The sequence below is a fragment of the Mytilus edulis genome, chromosome 5, assembly GCF_963676685.1.
Source record: "Mytilus edulis chromosome 5, xbMytEdul2.2, whole genome shotgun sequence".
Taxonomy (NCBI): domain Eukaryota; kingdom Metazoa; phylum Mollusca; class Bivalvia; order Mytilida; family Mytilidae; genus Mytilus; species Mytilus edulis.
The window spans coordinates 56,378,420-56,398,247 of record NC_092348.1 but is presented as its reverse complement, the minus strand read 5'-3'; the positions used below and the strand labels follow the sequence as shown (position 1 = coordinate 56,398,247).

At 32.3% G+C, this 19,828-nt stretch overlaps 2 protein-coding genes across 3 annotated transcripts in view; one reads left to right on the top strand and one right to left on the bottom strand.

Annotated features, from left to right (window-relative positions):
• Nucleotides 1–873: 873 nt before the first annotated feature.
• On the bottom strand, nucleotides 874–19,085 carry LOC139524008 (zinc finger protein 99-like). 2 transcript variants are annotated; one of them, XM_071318525.1, is made up of 4 exons: nucleotides 18,984–19,085; nucleotides 10,167–10,295; nucleotides 3,684–8,008; nucleotides 874–3,533 (listed from the first exon to the last, which is right to left on the bottom strand). In XM_071318525.1, the coding sequence occupies exon 3, from the start codon at nucleotides 7,996–7,998 to the stop codon at nucleotides 4,183–4,185; it is 3,816 nt and encodes a 1,271-aa protein (XP_071174626.1). In that variant the 5' UTR covers nucleotides 7,999–8,008; nucleotides 10,167–10,295; nucleotides 18,984–19,085; the 3' UTR covers nucleotides 874–3,533; nucleotides 3,684–4,182. The 2 variants fall into 2 exon arrangements, with proteins under 2 accessions (XP_071174626.1, XP_071174627.1); XM_071318526.1 differs by lacking the exon at nucleotides 18,984–19,085 and adding an exon at nucleotides 18,822–18,869.
• The window catches only part of LOC139524009 (protein tiptop-like), a 59,552-nt gene continuing 57,979 nt past the window's right edge, over nucleotides 18,256–19,828 (top strand). The window contains exon 1 of the mRNA XM_071318527.1: nucleotides 18,256–19,240. Within this exon, the coding sequence (XP_071174628.1) occupies nucleotides 19,201–19,240 (40 nt within the window). The 5' untranslated portion in view covers nucleotides 18,256–19,200. The remainder of the gene's footprint in view (nucleotides 19,241–19,828) is intronic.

The following is a 19,828-nucleotide window of genomic DNA, read 5'->3' as shown; positions in this document are numbered from 1 at the left end:
CTCAATATGTTGTTTCATGTTATTCTGTTCCTGTATGTTTTGTCATATGTTGTTTCATGTTATATTGTTCCTGTATGTTCTGTCATATGTTGTTTCATGTTATTTTGTTAGATGTTGTTTCATATTAGAGTGTTCCTGTGTGCTATGGTAAAATGTTATTTTATGATGAGTTCCTGATTTCTTGGGTGTTTGTTGTTTTATGTGACTGTGGTCCTGTATGCTGTTCTATGGGTTGTCATGCTATATCGTTCCAGATTTGCTCAGATATGTTATTTCATGATATGGTGTTCCAGATTTACTCTGGTATGTTATTTCATGATATTGTGTTCCAGATTTACTCTGGTATGTTGTTTCATGATATTGTGTTCCAGATTTACTCTGGTATGTTATTTCAAGCAGCTGTATTCCTGTATACTATAACAAGAGCAGAGGTGGATTTACAAGGGTAAAAGGGGCCACATACCCCTTTACAGACTTTCCTCTTTGTAGGTGCTCAACTGCCACAAAAGCCAGTCAAATTATAGAAACTACATATTAAACAATCACTCAACAAATGACACACAAAGTAGTAACTCTCTAAATACCTAGTGCTTCAAACTAAAAAAGGAGCAAGCTACTTTGTATCAAAGCAAATACAAGGCAGAGATGATGGCAACTTGGTACATTATGACCCACAACAAACTATACTACTCTGGCAGATAGTGGTCTCATTACCAATCATACCACTACTTCGTTTATACATAATGTTATTATGATAGATAGGTGTGTACTGTCCAGTGGCAAATATAACATGAATATACATCACATGCACATGTATAAAAACACATAACTATAGATCGCTCTCAGCTCATCTCCATGGTCAAGAATAATAAATTCATTTTTGAATATTTTATTGTGCTGTTTATAGTGCCATGATTTAAGTCAAAATTAATTTCCACTAATTCATATATATCCTTCTGTCATTAATAATATGTTTTCATAATTTAAACTTAAATAAAGAAATCATAGTTTTCCCAAAAAATTAGGTATGGGTCTCAAATCTTCTAATAATATGTGATTTTTATACATGATAACAAAAGAAACTAATAGGTTTTATCAAGGAGACTATTTAATGGTCTACAGATTTGTACATAAATGCTAGATGTTCGAATGCAGCACACTGTGCAAGATGTAGATGTTGCATTTCACCATTCACATAGTGCAAAGCCCTCATGGTGTTCAAATAATTCACAAAAAATGTTAGCAAAATAATACATATATTATAAACTTATATAATAATAACACATTATCATTATTAAGAAGCAAAAATATGCTACATGCATTCATCTTAAAGAGCCCTGCAGATTTATTAAAGCACCAATATAAATGGTATCCTTGCCATTAAGAAAATAAAAAGTTTGGACATAGTTGGTTATTGCTAATAATCATATAAAAAGAAATTTATTTGCCAATATAACATCATATTTTTCAACCACTTGCTCAACATGGGAAAGAAGTGGCACTACCCCTAAACACAAGAATGATGTTAACTAGAACCAAATTTTTGACAAAATTTCAAGGTCTTTTACAATAACATGATGCCATAGATGATTCAAAGTAATAACAAAATAAGAGCATAATTTTCACGAATCGGATGTAGAAAAATTTTGAAATGAAACTATATTATAAATAAGTATATACATTAAATAGGTGGGAAAAAATTTCATTCAGCAATTGAATTACATTGAAAGTAAATCATTTTTGCAACTCTTAATATCAGTTTATTTTTTTATGTGCATGAAAGCATGTACATGTATTTGAAAAAACTATGAAAATATGCACAGAATGCAATATGTTACTTTAAAATATTTTGTTTCATTCATAAAATTTGCATAGACAAAATGTTGGAAGATAGATGAATAAAAAAACATTCCTAGCATGCCTACTTTAGCTAGCTTTCACTAGTAGCAAGCTCATTTTGATGCATTACTTAAAAACTTATGTATATGTGACATTTCTTTTTTTATTAAGTCAGTGGTCATCATGTTGGTAGTTGGAATGTGGAGTTTAATGCGTGTGTGTGTTTTACTTTCATTAATAAATATGGTCTTAAAAAATGTGGTGTATTGCACACATAAAACTGGTTTAATCTCACCACAATTTGTGCTTGTACAAAAACTCTTGTTTGGAGAATTTCTGGACAGTGCTCAATTCTGACAAAACTTAGATCAACATGATCAAAGTCACAATGCTAAAAAAAAAAAAAAATTCTTATTTTTCATGTCAGGGCCTTTTATAGCAGACTACACTTTATATCAGTTTTCGTCATTGTCAAATGTTGTGTTGTGGACTATAATAGCTTTCATCCCACTGAATTTGATGTTTGGTGGGTAATTCTCTCATTGGCAATCATACCACATCTCCTTATTTTTATATTGTTTGAATTTTAGACTCATCTTTTAAGTAAGTTGTAAGTCTATTTGAACTTTCAAGAGTCTATCTGATAGACTCATCTTAGTGATAACTTTGCATAAAGCAAACATAGCATTACTTGTTGTCTTCAGTTTTTACCAAAGATAATTATTCACTTGGATAAACCTATAGCTACTTATAGATCATAGCACCTTATAAAATATAAATACAATATAACAGGCTATTATTTGAACTTGGAATTATTTTTAATTATGGAATTTGCATAATTTCTTGTGTTTAAATTTTTTTTACAAATTCCATGTTTATTTTGTATTATGATCTTTTGAGCGGTTATTATAACACTTTCAATACAATGTATTTTGGTTAGATAGTGTTGTGCGCAGCACAGTACATTCTATTGAAAATATACTATTTTCTTTGTAATAGAAAGTGTTGTGCGCAGCACAGAACATTTCAGTACAGAATAATCATGGAATTTATTAAAAATTTCAATAACAAGAAATCAAGCAAATTCCATAGTTAAAAATAATTCCAAGTTCAAATAATAGACTGTTATATATGCTTTCTAGCCTACAATGCCCTTTGAAATTGATTTCAACGTATTCAAAATAAATTAAATTTACAACAACTCACATCTTTCAAGCAAAAATATAATTTTCAAGCATATTAACCAGCATAATTAATAATTGCAGTCAACAATTTTTGTTAATTATAATGAAATTATTTTTCATAATATTAAAATATCAGAAACATTTTTTCAGTGTTAAATTAAAACATACATTAGGGAATTATTTTTCATAATGTGTGAATGGATCAACATGAAAATATTAAAATATCAGCGTTGACCGTGCACACATTTTTTAGAATGAAGCCCTGTCGTGCTTCATACAAAATGTACTTCGGTCAACACTTTTACACCCCAATGAAGTAACAAAAAGAAGCATTCAATACTTATAATTACATATTTTAGCTAGGAAGAATAGCTAGAAGCATTCAATTTTTTGTCTCCATCATTTCTAGGACTTGTTATAAATATGTTTTCCCTCATGTAAGTTTCAATAGAAGAGTCCGTAACCTTTACCTCTATTCCATGAAATGCATATCAATAGTAAATAGTAAACCTGATCATAGTGTGTTAAATAATAGTAAACCTGATCATAGTGTGTTAATAAATAGTAAACCTGATCATAGTGTGTTAATAAATAGTAAACCTGATCATAGTGTGTTAATAAATAGTAAACCTGATCATAGTGTGTTAATAAATAGTAAACCTGATCATAGTGTGTTAAATAATAAAATGATCTCTTAAAATCTTGATTTAAAAAAAAAAATTCTCATTTGATTAAGTTGGTCAGTAATTTTATCTCTTTAATATATTACAGCACCAATGGTAATAGACTATTGAGTGACAATTTAATTTTTCCAACAAATAATGCTTAAACCGACAATGCTAAAATGACAACCAACAACATATCTATAGACAATTACTTATTGTCATTATTTGAATATATGTATTTCATGGACTAGGATTGTTCTCAAATACAAAAACAAAAATCAACAAAATAATATAAATCAAAGTATTCAAAAACTAAACATCAAAAACCAACCAAAAAACAAAAAATACAGTCAAACTTGGAAACATAATATCTGGCTATAACATTTGATACCCCAAAATACATGAAATATGTGCTTTTACATTTTAAGTTAAAAGTATCACTTTTCATCCCATTTTTTTCTGGAATGTTCTGTTATCAGAATTCTTTGCTTTCTTTAATCATAGTGAAATTTAATACCATTAGCTACAACATCAACTTGTAAGGCAGGAGGTTGTGGAATCAACGAACTTTCTACAGTGACAGTATTTGAGGGAGTTGTTACAGGCATAAAATATCCAACAGATGAAATCTGTCCAGAATAACTCGGTTCAATTACATTCTGGTAAGACTGCATGTCGGATGAAATTGGTGTTATCTTTGCTTGTGTCGTGTAGGCTGGCCACTGCTCATGCGTAACATGAACATCTACAATTTCTGTCTGATTGTGGAAATCTTCATTATTCACTTGATACTGAGCTACTTCAATCTTGTTTTCTTCTGGGATATCATATTTTGTGTCTACAAAATGAATAGCTTGTTTCTTTTGTTTTTGACGAGGCTGTCTCTCCGTTTTGATCTTTCTCTCTCGAACCTGGAATATTTCTGTTCCTTCTAAAGGTTTGTCCGGATCGTCATCTTTTTTGTACAATCCAGCAATGATAGCTAATCCATCGCTTGCTTTGAAATTAAATTCTCCTTTATGTTTCTGCTCCAAGTGAAAACGGAAATCAACAGTATTACTTGTGCCATAATTACAAAATTTACATGGATAAATTGGCAGTCCAGCATGTTTTTTGGTTTTGGATATATGTTTCCTGATGTTCTCATGTGTATTGCAAGAATAAGGGCAATAAGGGCATTTGTATGGTTTAGAACCTATATGTATTCTCATGTGTCTTCGGAGATGAGTTCGTGTTCCAGCCTTGTAGTTACAATATTCACAATGGTGAGCTCTTTCTCCCGTATGTGTGTGATGGTGACGGTTAAGACGATTTTTTGTTCCAGCAGCATATCCACAGATGTCGCAAAGATAAGCTCTCTCACCAGTATGTGACCTATAATGAGCTTTAAGTTCATTGTATAAATAGAATGCCCAACGGCATCCTTCATAGGTACACTTGAATTTCTTCTCTCCGTGTCTTCTCATGTGTGTAGTCAATTGTTTTTGTAATAGAAATTCCTGTCCACAGACATCACAAATAAGTTTGCTAGCGTTGTTCTCTTCAAGACAGTGTTTTGTCATATGTTCTCTATAAGAACCATACTTCTTGAACTCTTTACCACAAATTTCACATTTTCTGTCTGCCAAACCTACATGTGACATTAAATGTCTTCTAAGAGAAAGTGGTGCAGCAAAACCTGAACTGCAATAACGACATTTATATGGCTTGTCCCCTGAATGAGATCGTAAATGTTCTAGGATATAGTCCTTCATAATGGTCTTCGGACATTCCAGACACTGAATTCTTTCATCTTCTACTTGATCAATTGTTGACAGGAAGTCACGATACATCAAAGTTGTCACATCACCACGACCTAGTTTGTCTTTCAAAGATTCTTCTGAATTAGGATGTAAATGGTAAACTTCTGTATGAAATAGTTTCAATTTTTCATCTTCAAATCTTCTATCACAATAATCACACTGCAGAATCACTGATGCAGGATTTCCTTCAGATTTTCTCAAGTTTGTTTGATGTTTGATTCCAGCAAAGTGAACTTTTCGTGCTTTCTCCGTTATAAAAGTTAAATCACACAATTCACAAACAAACACATGGTTTGCATGGCTTTCCATGTAGTGAGGCCTCAGCTCATTGTATTGTGAAGCAACAAAGTCGCAATATTCACATTTGAAGCTTTTATTTATACTCTTAGTATTCTTTTTTGCCAACTTGTATGGCTTTTCAACTTTTCTATTAATTCTTGTCCTGTTAACTCCTTCATTAAAAACCTCTGGCTTTTCTTCGGTAGCATCATTCCCTGATGCCTGTCTTTGTTCTGCTCGTAATTTATGCTGACCTGTGGCCATGTGACGTTTGTATGTGTAAGTATCAAAGAAAAATTTGTCGCATAATTTGCATGTTGATTCATATTCGGCATATTCTTTGAAATGTTGGGCGCGCATGTGTCTTTTCATGTGTAATTTAGAATGCAATCTCTTCTTGCAATATTTGCATACTGTATCATAATTCTTTTCTTTGATTATACATGGCTTATTTCCCTTCTTTGCAGCTTGCTTATGTATGCCATTATTCTCTATATGGCGAAGAAGCGAGCCGTTGTCATGGCAACTAAATTTACAAGTGCTGCACATTATTTCACCGTCAAGACCCTCACACTGTAGTTTATGATCCTCAGACTTTAAATGTTCCATGAAATCATCATTTCTATTGAAGTAAAATTGACAAATTGTACATTGGTAAGGGCTAAGCCATACTATATATTTGTGATATTGTTCTAAAACTTTGATGGTATCTGGATTTCCTGTTATACGATTTTTGTGGTAAGTCGACAGAAGATGACGTGCCATTGTGTACTTGCTATCGAACTTTTTGTCACAGACAGAACAAATATAAACAGGAGGTTCATGTTTCTTCTCCTCTACTTCACTACTTAGTTTTTCCAGTTCTACAGATTTATTTTCATCCAAAGCTTCCCTATTGTCATTATCCGGACTCGATCTTTCTTCTTTTATTTTGTCGTCAAGTTTTTTTTTTTTGTTATTTTCATTTGTATCATTTTTCCATTCTATTACATCAAGACTCTTGACAGCCTCTTCTATTCTATCATAGTTGGAAACATTTCTCTTATGTTCGGGTTTCTGGCAATGGCTTGAAAAAACAAACCTGTTTGAAAATGTTATGTCACAATACTGACATTTATATTCATTTCTTTTCTTATATGCTACTCTTGTTTGATTTTTCTCTTCTTCTGCTTTTGCATTTTCTTGCTGTCTTGCCAGGATATGAGACTTTAACTTGCCTTTTGCCTTTCCAGGCATTTCACCAGGCCTCCATTTCCCTTTTGATGGATGCATTGGTCTTCTGCCTGGTTGCCATAAAACTTTAGAGTGATGTGACGGCCCCTCTCCTGGTTTCCACTTTCCATGAGTATGGTTTGGTGGAGGAAAACTGTCATCATCAGATTCGTCGGTGAAAGCATCTTGCAGAAAGTTGTCGTCTGCAAACACAAAATCTAAATCTTCATCATACAAGTCCAAACTATTGAGAATGTTAGCTATTGGCAAGTCAGCGGTCAGACTATCCTTATGTTCATTGTGTTGTGTCTCAACTTTTTCACTTTTCTTTTGCAATGCTAAGGAAGAAAAGAAATCTGACCCTTCGGGGCTCATGACAACATCTGGATTCATAACATTACCAGGTGGACTAAAACCTCCTGATGGAAGTGTTAAATACTGCTCGTTGGCATCAACTGTTAGAGGCTGTGTTCCTTGTGACGATGAGCTGCTTAACCTGTTATTCTGGATGGGTGAAATTTGGATTGAAGTCTTGGATGTAGACACTTGTTCGTTATGATTCATTCCTGATGCAGGAGGTGACGGAAGATCAGTATTTTGTTGTAAGGACATCACAGGGCCAATCTCATCACTAAATGAGATTTGAGTTGTGTAACCTACTCCATGGCTTGGAGAAGAGCTCACAGAAAACAATTGGCTAGTGGTATGCATTGGTGACTGAGAAAATTGTTGACTGGTAGTAATTTGTGCTGGACTATCTATGTGACTAGAAAACATGGGAGACTGTGAGTACTGGCTGTCAGTCGGTGATAATAACTGCATGAAAGACTGAGTAGTTGGCTCCCCTTGAGTGTATGTAGGTTGGGATACAGCTTTCACTGGTTTGGCTGTCTTAACCCCTTTGTCTGCATTTTTTCTTCCAGGACATTCATACTTTTTGTGATTGACGTAATTTATTAGTCCTACGACTGTTGCCTGACAAACCAAACAAATGTGCATATCATCATCTTCGTCCATGGCTTCAAATCTGAAATACAATAATCAATATAAATGTTGTAACAATGCTCCACTAAGAATGTAGGTTATTTCTTCTTTTAAAACATTTGTTTGCCTTTTCACTTTTCAAACTTTCAAACTCAAGTACATTTTGTAATTTTTTAAACTAAATAATAATAATAATAATGATAAAACAAATAGTTTCGATTACTCTGCAAAAAGCTAAGTTCTAGAATTTTTGCTAAAACTTGCATTTCATAGTACATAATATATATCTTATGCAGATTTTGTTGGTCTTTTTTGTGTGTGTTTAAGAGTATTTGACTGACACCAGTGATGTAATAATTCAATTGTACTTCAACAATAGACCACTTTTGAGATATGTCCTTCACTGGGAAAGTTCTTCAATTATGATGCATAATTTATAATACATGTACACAAGTCTGACATAATCCAGTACTTATATTTTTAAATTTTGTCTTGCATTTGGTAATTAGAGCTTCAACCATGATACATTAAGTTCAAAACAGCAAAAAAGTGACAAAAAAGCCACCATTTTGAAACTTTACCCAAAAAGAAATTTTGCTACAAAATGTATTTTACAAAGATGTGTATGTATCTTTTTGGATAGATTTTGGTCAAATATCTACTTTGACCCAAAACTATGCTTGAATTGGTAATTTTTATAGTTCAAATTATACCAGTGCTTAAACTTCAACTTGTTTTATGAGTCATAGTGACTTCGTAGGTGATCTTACTGTACAAATGTGTCATGATTACATTAACCTGCTTATTTATAAATTATATTAAATGAAATTAACATAATTTTGAAATGCTTGATTTTTTTTTTTAAATTTCGGGTGCCAAAACCACAGGCACTTGTTTCTATCCATAGGAAGGTCGACTATCCATATAAATAGAATAAATAGAATATTTATATGGATAGTTGACCTTCCTCTGGATAGAAACAAGTGCCTGTGGCCAAAACCTGGCATTTATCATACATTCTTCCGACGTATTTTTTCAATTTTTTTTTGGAGAAATTAGTTAATTGAAAAATAAGACTTTTATAGTAAGCTTTTTTCCCCCCATCTGAATGAACATAACAAGGATCCATTTTCAAGCATGGAAAGTTTTAGTAGTTTCAAAAACTAATAGTAAATGTGATCTGACAATTTCTAACAAACAGCAATATAAATTGGGAGGTTTATTCATGTAAAAATTCTAGTGAAATTTAAATTAAGACAAAAATGATAAATTCCCAGAAAAATGAAACTGAAATTTTGTCTAAACTGATTTTTTAGATATATGTAACCATATATACAATATATTTTCTATTTTGGAACAGAACATGGATAGATGCTCTGTGAGTTGCTTATTGGAAATGATGAAAAAGTTAGTCATTCCCAAACATAAATCCTCAAATAAGTTCATGTTTATACTCCAGAAGCCATAAAAAGTTAACATTTCAGATTACTTTTAAAAACAATTTTGCCACCTCTGTTGAAAAAAGTGTAACATTAGTGAACATTCTTTAATTGTGATTTAACAATAGTGCTAGTTTCAATTTTCTCTGCATTAACACATTAAGTTTCTAGAGTTGTCTCCCCTTGAACAAATGATGTATGCATAAGCTTACTGATTTCATTGATAAATAACTTATGGTATTTAATTTATTATGATTATATATGAAGAAACCTAAGAAAAAAACCATTTTAAAATCAAAAAAAAATTCAAAATAATATACATGAAATTGACTTGGCAAAATAATAAAATTTTCAAAACTTTCATATTTTCACTGTGTTTTATGTCAACATGGCAATCTTGCAACATGTATGCTTGCCACAAAAAACACAGTAATTTCCTTCCCAGAATTATTGATTAAATCATCTAATCTTGACAAAATTATCTTGTTATGTAAAAAGTTTGCAAAAACATGTTTTACTGCTATCAGAATCATGGATATATTGTGGTGTACTTATTAATCTCCTCTCGTTTCAAAAGCGTTCATCCTATTTTCCTATATAAATGCATAACCCATGAAGATCCTCATACTAATGAGAGTTAAGAACCAAAAAATATATATCCTTCAGTCTTTGTCAATGTAAAGAAGCTATTTGTTTGACAGATTTTCGCTTAAGCCCTTGCAGAATGACAGTCATTACTCAATGTGACAAACAATCACTCACTCTTTAAGGAACTGTCAAGTTTGTCAGAGTTAGTGGTAGTTACGACAACGCTGATGCAAAAGGTCAAAGCCAAAGGTAGAGGTCAATCATCCACATCATCAATACTTGTCGTGTCCATCACAATTACGTCTGAAAAAAGACAAAAATAATAATATACTTATATAAATAATGACAATGACTAATTAGTTTGCATGACTAACTACTAGTTTTTCTTACAGCTAACTTAGTTTTAAGAGCACATAATCAAGCAACTAGTCATGTCCATTTTCTGCATCTTCAATTACCAGTATTAATATTAATCATGTTAATGGCAAACACTTAAATATGCTGTTTTCTTAATTTGATTATTCACCTTTTAAAACCAATGTTGTGTTCAGCCCTAACTTCTGCATCTTGCAAAATGTAAAACTAGACTTAAGATTAGTTAGGACTTCCAAGAATACGTTGTTTCCCATTTGTTTTTACAAATGTAATAATTGTAACTCCTACAAAAGTTAATAAGCTGGAAATTATGGGTTATAAGGTTGTTTTTTTTTTACATTTTATGGCATTACTTGATTTTTATAGATCTAGACGATTCAATCAATCTAGTAATAAAATAGAAAAATAAAGGATATATAGGGGTATTCATCCAGGACATACAAAATCATTATATGCACAGAAAAAAAATAATGCTAAAAGCAAACAAACAGCACTTTTATTGCTATTTTTCATCTTAAAGTCACAGAGCAAAAGAAACTTTCAGTTTCACCTAACTGCAAGTTTAAGAAGGCCCCTTTCACCGGTTTGAGTGGAATTCTTTGAAAAATTATTGGAATAGACTTTTGTAAGATGTTACTGTAATTACCACCAAATCAAGCCCGCACAAAATTAAAAGAACATACAAGTATTGGAAAGTAGAACATATTTAAACCAAAACAGTTCCTATGTATAGGTGTAAATATAAAACTAGAATGTAAAATATATTTAACATTATTGTGGATTAAATCTTTAAACCAAAGTCTATGAGAGTTTTCTATGTTACTGTTTATGTTGAAAGTCTTATTTTAATAGATATGAGAAGATGTAGTATTATGAGTGCCAATGAGACAACTCTTTGTCCAATTTCCAATTTGTAAAAGTAAGCTATTACTGAAAATTTCACATACACTGAAGTTGACTGAACCTTATCAATGATCCATGAAAAGGAGGTCAAACAGGTACATGTACCCCTTACAATCATTCTACATATACCAAATGAATCTGAGAAATAGACCTAATAAAAAAACGAAAAATAAAATTAGGCCAGGGTCTCAAGGTCAGATGAACCCTGTCAGACAGAAATCTTCATTTAAACCAACATTGCAACATTTACAGATCATGTACACTATGTGCAAGCTGGCCTATTATAATTCATGGTTTCTGAGAGGCTGTCCTTATCATGAAAACACAATGTTTATCGCCAAACCATGGAAATGAGGTCAAGGTCAGGTAAACCAGTGTTTCAAATCTGGTCACTTAAATGCTCTCCTCTGGCCTTTGACATCATGTAACACATTTATGGGTCTGAGCGTTATCAAAAAATCTTGAAACTTGAATCTTGGACCTACCTATTATGGTACTTTTTTTTTTTTTATTAAATTTGTATCATTGAGCTTGCTATCTGAATAGAATTAACCATATACAAATGTATTGCACTATTTGATAATATTGACGAAAACACTGGGTGTCACAACAATGTCAGTTTTCACATCTACATTGTACCAATTATCAAAAGAGTAAACTTTTATTGACATTGTACCCCCCTTTTTTTTTGCAGTCATGAGTTAGTTGATCAGACAAGAATATGATAAATGCACAAAAATTCAGTAACAGATCAAGGATGATTCATGTTGAAATAAGTTTAATTTGTTTAGAAGTTTCAAAAGTGAAGATGTTTCAAACCAGAAATGCAGGTAAGAATAATCATTTAAGGGCAATAACTCCAACACTTTTGGTCTTGTAACTTCTTTACTGCTGTTTATAGTTTTCCCCATTGAAAAATTATAAAAACCCAGACAAAATGCTAATATAGGTAAAATATTGTCATTTAAGTGCAATACAAAACGTCAATAATGGTTCTTATCAATTTAAGAATTTTAGTGAATTATGTATCGCAACTGGCTGTTTAAGAGGGGGCCGGCTCCCATCACGCTTCAGTGAATCCCTATATAACCAACCAAATATTTTTCTCAAAAGGGGGGGGGGGGAGTTCTGCCTCCTTGGCCCCCCTAAATCCACCTCTGATCGCTATCTGATAATTTCTTTGTTTTTGTTTGGCCTTATTATTAAAGTTTTCAAAATAATTTGTCAAAACTTGGTAAAAATCATCATTTATGAAAGAAGTCTTCTGATTTGTATTTTTGTACATCATGCATCACTTGAAATTTTTGCTGTATTTATTTTAGATTCTGTTTAATTTTTCAAAAGTTATAGGAAACCTCACTTAAATTGTCAGTTAAGGGCAATGATAACTTTAAGAAGTCAATTGATGATCTCAATCATAATGTATAGTGTTTTTCTTAGATCTAAATTTTAATATTGCTGATCCTTTTGCACTATATCAATGTACTGTATATCAATGTATCAATTAAAGTTTTCAAGATACATGTAATACATATGCAAAATAGCTAAAATTTGTTTTTAAGAGCAATACGTTGAATAACTAGTATTGATGTTTTTTTAGAGATCTTGTAATGTATTGCTGAAATGTTTTTGCTATACTTGAACAATATTAATAGGTAGAAACACTTAAATAAATCCATATTGTTATTTATGGGTCAATTAATGTTTTTATTCAATTTGGCATTTTTTTTAGATCATGTTTAATGTATTTCTGTTTTACAGCTACTGTCTATCATGTCTAACTAATAGAATTTCAAGATAATAAGTTTAAACACTAAAATTGGTAAAAATTGTCATTCATGTGTAATTTTAAGGTCATAAACTCCTGCTGTTTACATTTTTGTTTATAATAATCGAAGTTTTAAGATCATAGGCAAAAACATAAAAAATCTATACAAGGGCAATTACTCCTATAATGAGTTAATTAGCGTTGGTCATAATACCATTTTTATAAATCTTGTATAGTTGATAATATTTGCTAAGGTTATATCAATCAAAGGTTTTTACTGCTAAAATAATCTAAAACGCAAATCATCTTTCAAGGGCAACAACTCACAATAGCAGTATAGTAGTGGCCTCAATATTTTGATATAGGGTTATTTCCTTAAAACAGATATCATGGGACCTGGGTGGCACAGCGGTTTAAATAGACCAACTACTGATCAATAGCAAGTCAACACTGAGGTTCTTAATTTGAATTCCGTACAGGGCAGGTGCACTCAACTCAGTTTTCCTACTGAAGTCAATGATTTTCTCAATGCACTCTGGCTCCCTCCACTTATAAAACCTGACTGCCACAAAACAGCACAATAGTGGTGTTAAACACCAATCAAGTAATCCCATTCTATCCCCCAACATTTATTTTATTGTTATAGCCCTTAATAAGAGGTAGGCTAATTTGGCATTGTGAATATTTTAATCATGTAATGTTCTTTATTTTGGTTTTTAAAATATAAGACAAGTTTACTTTTATGATTTATCTTTTCTCATAATATTAGCCAGCAAAAACACTAGGAAAATCCAAACTGACAATGATAAAAAAATTATTTTAAGTTTCAACCTACATCTTTCTTCTTTCAGTCTCTGACTGTCATGCACTGTGTATTCATGTTGTATACTTTTAATGTTTATATTTTCCAATACAAAAAAAAAATCTACAAGATAAATATTTTCAAAGCTTCCTTTACAAAAATAAAGGAAATGTGGTATGATTACCAATGAGACAACCATCCCCCCAGAGTCCTTGACACTCTTTCTAAGGATTCTTAATAAAGAATATGGATATCCGCTTGTTTGACAATAACTGAAGAAATAAGTAAAGAATCAACAAATTTTATGAAAAACAATCTACATAAAAATGTGTTGGTTTTCTTAAGAAAGGCAATAATTAACATTTTTGGGGATTTTTCATGAAATATCATAAAGAAACAAAGGATTAAATTATTTCCTGCAATTTCGTATCTGGTTACACAAATTTTAAGAAGCATACATGTACAATTTCCTGCAAGTTTGTACATCTTAATACCAAAAAGTATGATGACAGGTAGGCAAAATCCAATTGTAAAAAAACAATAACTGTGGGGAGTTTTCCAGGTAGAATCTGCCTGTTATTTTGATCAAGAAATATGCAATAAATAAAATCAGATGCTCCGCAGGGCGCAGCTTTATACGACCGCAGAGGTCAAACCCAAACAGTTGGGGCAAGTAAGGACACAACATTCAAGCTGGATACAGCTCTGAATTTGGATTGTGATTAAATAGTTGACACAGAATGAATGTGGTCTAATGATTTTAAAATATTTTTTTTGCGTTTGAGCAATTTACTATGCTGTTGAATATTAATCCTCTCAAAGAAAAAATATTTGAAGAAATTTTCTATTTTAATTCTGAAATCTGAAATGAGAAAACAAAATTGAACCCCACCCCAATTTTTTTCACTTCCCCCTTTCCCTTATTCCAAAAATGATCTCAATTCAAACTTCTAATGGAGCTTGCAACAATAACTACTCATTTAAATACATCATAAAATATTAAAATATAAAATGTCATACAGTCATGGTTAATATTAATTAATAGTAACCTCTAAAAAAATAAACGGGGAATGTGTCAAAAGGACACAGATGATGCCCCCGCTAGCATATAACGTTATAAAGGGACATAACTCAAGAACTGAAAAAGTGAAGCTGCCAAAAATTGAACTTAAACTGAGTTTAGAGGTAATAAGCATTATTTACACATTTCATTAAATTTAGTTGAGAAAAACTTAAGTTAAGAGAACAGAAACTGAAAAATTCTTAAATTTTTCCACTTGTAAACATGGTAAAGGGGCATAACTCTAGAATGGTAATCAAAGTGCTTGCAATCACTGAATGGTAAAGATTGCTTTAATTTATCAGTTGGTAGTAAAGTAAATATTGCATTGTATATTGTGTATAGCATTGATTTAAGTTGATTCAACTTCTATTCTAGACAAAGAATGAAAACTCCAATTTATTGACTTGAAACTACAAAAATGCTTGTTTTTTGGCCCCTTTTTGGCTCTTTATTCCTAGACTGTTTGCCCCATATCCCTTAAAATATACCTCAACCTTCTACTTATGGTATTAAACATTGTGGTACAATTTCAGAACAATTGAAATAATTATACACAACTTATTGTTCTGACACTAGATAAATGCTATTGTTGGGCCCTTTGGGCCCCCAATTCCTAAACCTTAGGGACCATAACCCCCAAAATCAATCCCAAGCTTCCTTTTATGGTTATAAACATTGTGTTAAAATTTTATTGATTTCTGTTTACTTATACTCAAGTTATTATCCGGAAAACATTCGTCTTGGGACGACGAAGACGCTACACCAATATACGACCGCAAATTTTTTTTTGCGGTCGTATAAAAAGGTAGCTCAGATGGAACACATTTGCCTTTCAATTGCTCACCATTAAAAATCTGTATGCTATTTTGATATTTATCTGAACACTGTTTACTTGTAGATCTTATTTAGTTATAATTTTGTATTGGTGAAATTTGTGTAGCTCTAGCATTGGTGATAATATTTACTGTTTATGGTTTATACATTTTGTACCTACTTGTATTATCAAAGTTTATTCTCATATACATGTATGTACATTTGTAATTGACAAAATTATAAAAGTATGTGAAAAAATGTCATTAATGACATTTATTAAAGGGCTATAGAATAAATAGACTAGGACTTTAAGGAATCTGACAATAAGATCATGATGACTTTATTGTAGATCTCTTAATTTGCATTTGAAATTTTATACATATACATGTATCTACCTACATGTATCAACTTCATGTATACTTTTTTTATGAAATTTAAAAAATAGTTAAAAATCATCATTCAGGGGTAAATAACAACTATTGTAATATTTGAAGTTGGTTGGCAAAATTTCCATAATGTTTTCTGACTTTTTAATCTTATTTTGCTGAACATTGTTGTCACCTCCCCCCTCTTTTCCTTCCCATCTATTTTTTCATCTCAAAATACATAAAAGAGGGACGAAAGATACCAAAGGGACAGTCAAACTCATAAATCTAAAACAAACTGACAACGCCATGGCTAAAAATAAAAAAGACAAACAGAAAAACAATAGTACACACGACACAACATAGAAAACTAAAGAATAAACAACACGAACCCCACCAAAAACTAGGGGTGATCTCAGGTGCTCCGGAAGGGTAAGCAGATCCTGCTCCACATGTGGCACCCGTCGTGTTGCTTAAGTGATTACAAATCCGGTAAATAGTCTAATTCGGTAGGTCATATTCATGAAAGGGAAGGGGATTGTAGTTACGACGTAAGGAACATATCCGATATCATTTGTGAAACGGTTATTCCATAACGGTCAACCAACTCGTGATGGCGTCCGTAAAATTTACGAAGGGATGATTTCAACTTCACCATTTGGAACTCTTGGTTTAATAGCTTCCTTGTGAGCAGCAAACCTCTATCAAGAAAATCATGATAGGAAATGCAAGCACGGGAATATCGTATCAATTGGGAGATATATACCCCGTATGCAGGTGCTGCTGGAATGTTGCTACTTAGAAATGGAAAGTTCACAATTGGAAAGCTGAAATCATCTCTTTTGTCGTAAAGTTTTGTTTTCAACCGACCCTCATTGTCAATTTCTAGATGTAAGTCAAGATATGAAGCCGACTTAACTGTATCTGTAGTATCCTTTATCTCTAGTTCGATTGGATAGATGCGTTCCACATAGTCACCAAATTTTGAATTGTTTAGTGAAAGAACATCATCTATATAGCGGAAAGTAGAGTTAAAGGATATTGCTAACTTCTTATCTTTCTTCCTAAGAAGTTCCTGCATGAAGTCAGCCTCATAATAATAAAGAAACAAGTCGGCGAGTAGAGGGGCACAGTTTGTTCCCATTGGAATGCCGACAGTCTGTTGAAAAACACGTCCTCCGAACGTAACAAATATGTTGTCAATCAAGAAATCAAGCATCTTGATAATATCAGTTTCAGAGAATTTTTTGTTTGAATCAGAGTGATTCTTTACAAAGTAGGATTTATCCCTCCCTAAGACAAGATACTTGTATCTACGTTGGCCATTCTTTTTTATGAAGCAAAGTAATATCAACTCTTTCAATGGGTAAAAATGGTTATTCAGGGTCAATAACTTTTATAGGGAGTCAGTTGCCTAATCTACAATTCTTTCTTATTTGTAGAATGTGCAGATCTATGACTTTTTTTATGATTGTCTTTATCTATTATTGTTTGTGCAAAAAGTGAGTAAAACCACCTCTCAAGTTCTTTTCAAGGGCAACTCCTAGGGAGTCAATTACTGCTTTTAACGATATCTTGCCTTGTCTTGTTTTTTTGGTTAATTCTAAACAGTTTCTCTCTATCTATGATGGTTTCTTTTGTCCAAGAGATTTTTACATTAGTTGTTTATGTGCTTCATTCTGGATTTTTAGGTTATTAGCCAATAGCAGCTAATTCTAAATTTCTTTAACATACATGTATTGTGTGCTAACTACTGCTGTTCAAGGTTAGGGGAGGGTTAAGCATTCAGAAACAAGTTTTAACCCTGCCACATTCTTTATTTGCCTGTCCTAAGTCAGAAACCTGTAGTTCAGTTTTTGCCTTTTGTTTACTTTAGTGTCTGTTATAATTATATTTGTTTTTTATAACACTTGCTGAATTGTTTTGCTCATAAGTCTTGACCTGGAAATAATGTAAATTATCACATGATAAATAAGTCAGGGTCAAAACTTATGAGCACAGGCTCTGTGTTGAAGACCATACTTTGACCTAATGATGCAACAATAAACACAAGCACAGCATGGACTAACAAGTGAATAAGCCATAATTAGAATAATCTAATGATAATCTTTTTGCAAAAGTATGTTGATTCTGTATTATATTTGTTAAAATAACATTTACTCCATTTGATGCAGCGACAAAATGAGATTCGACAAACAGTGATAAAATTTAAAGGCTCACTCCGAGACCATAACGGAATTGACAAATGGAAGTTTGATGGCTGAAGACATGAGATTGTGCATTCCTCCGTCAAGTTTATGGTACAAAGTCATTAGGAAAAATGGGAACAAAAAAATTTGTAGGTCTCATTGAGGTCTAAGCATAAAGGATCGGCTGATTTTTTTAAAGCTTGACATGTGAGAGTCGAATAATTAAGGGTGAAAACGGGAGACGAAGTCTGGCAGGACACAGGAAATTACATGCTCTCTTATGGCAAGGAGAAGCAGGATATGGGATTCTCATCAAAGAATAAGCAGGATCCAGTACCGTATCAGACCCCCCTTCCCAAACCCCCTATCTACTAGTCTAGAGTATTTTTTTACTTTCACTCAAGGGGTGCAAGTACAAATTTAATACAAGAATTGTCAGTACGAGATTATCACATGATAAATGGAGGATAACATGATACAAATATATCAGTTTGTGTTAAGCTTTAAGTCAGCTTTAAATTTATCGACTTGACATCAATAATTTCCCTAACCAAAACTGTCAAACCTCGCCCGCCATACTTGTTATGGAGGGCACCAGTGCGCACCTCGTGCATGAAAATTTCTGGCGAAATCGATTAGTTTTAATGTAAACAAGAGTTGTCATTCAGTTTTTGAGGTGAATAGTAATGCAAAAACATTCAATTTAAACGTACATTAAGTGTGCATAGTGAGCTATTTTGCTAAATTGTAAAAGCAATCGTTATCCAATAACAGGAAATGCTCCAAAAGATTGATGCGCAGTCAGCATAATATTTATTTCCGGGTCAGATTTAAGTTCAGCCCACTGCCCCGACCACTTCACGTGCGGTAAGATTCAAAACATATTTCTGTCAACAAACAGATGGATTCTCATCAAAAAACAAGTTAGGAATGGGAAGAAGAAAACAGATACAACCAAAAAGATGTAAATGTAAGTACAAAATCAAATTTAACTACTGACATTGTCTATATTCACAGAATTTCACACTTGAATTGTCACTCAAACACGTCGTCTGTCAAATGACAGTCTTTCAATGCAGATACCCGAATGACGAGTCGCCGCCAAAAACTAATTAAGGGTATCTATTTACATAATAAATGACACTTCATTCTTTTTGATCGATTCTATCACGAATGTTTATTATTTGCAATTGCCATTAAACAATTGTGTATTGGTCCTTGAATCCATGCATCAGACATCTGCCAGTGTTTCTAAGGTATCAATCAAAAATTTCATTGGAGATTGTCAATCAGCTGTCACAGCGCCTTTGTGGAGCCAGTACAATCAATCTGCTAAGCCATCAATCACCTCTAGCTTTATTGTAAAGTGTATTTGTTCAGCAGTGCACACACAAAGACATTTGCTTCCAAACAGTTTTTTAAAAAGAAAATATTAGGTAACAAGTTGATAATGGGGTAGATAAAATGACATTAACGATTTAATTTCAGTTGATGATGAAGGTGAAAAGGGATAATGTGTTTAATACTATATAAAAAAGAAATGAAACCTGTTTAATTA

Bases quoted from the DNA above. Each gene is read 5' to 3' on its own strand.
- LOC139524008 (XM_071318525.1), bottom strand. From the start codon at position 7,998: ATGGACGAAGATGATGATATGCACATTTGTTTGGTTTGTCAGGCAACA.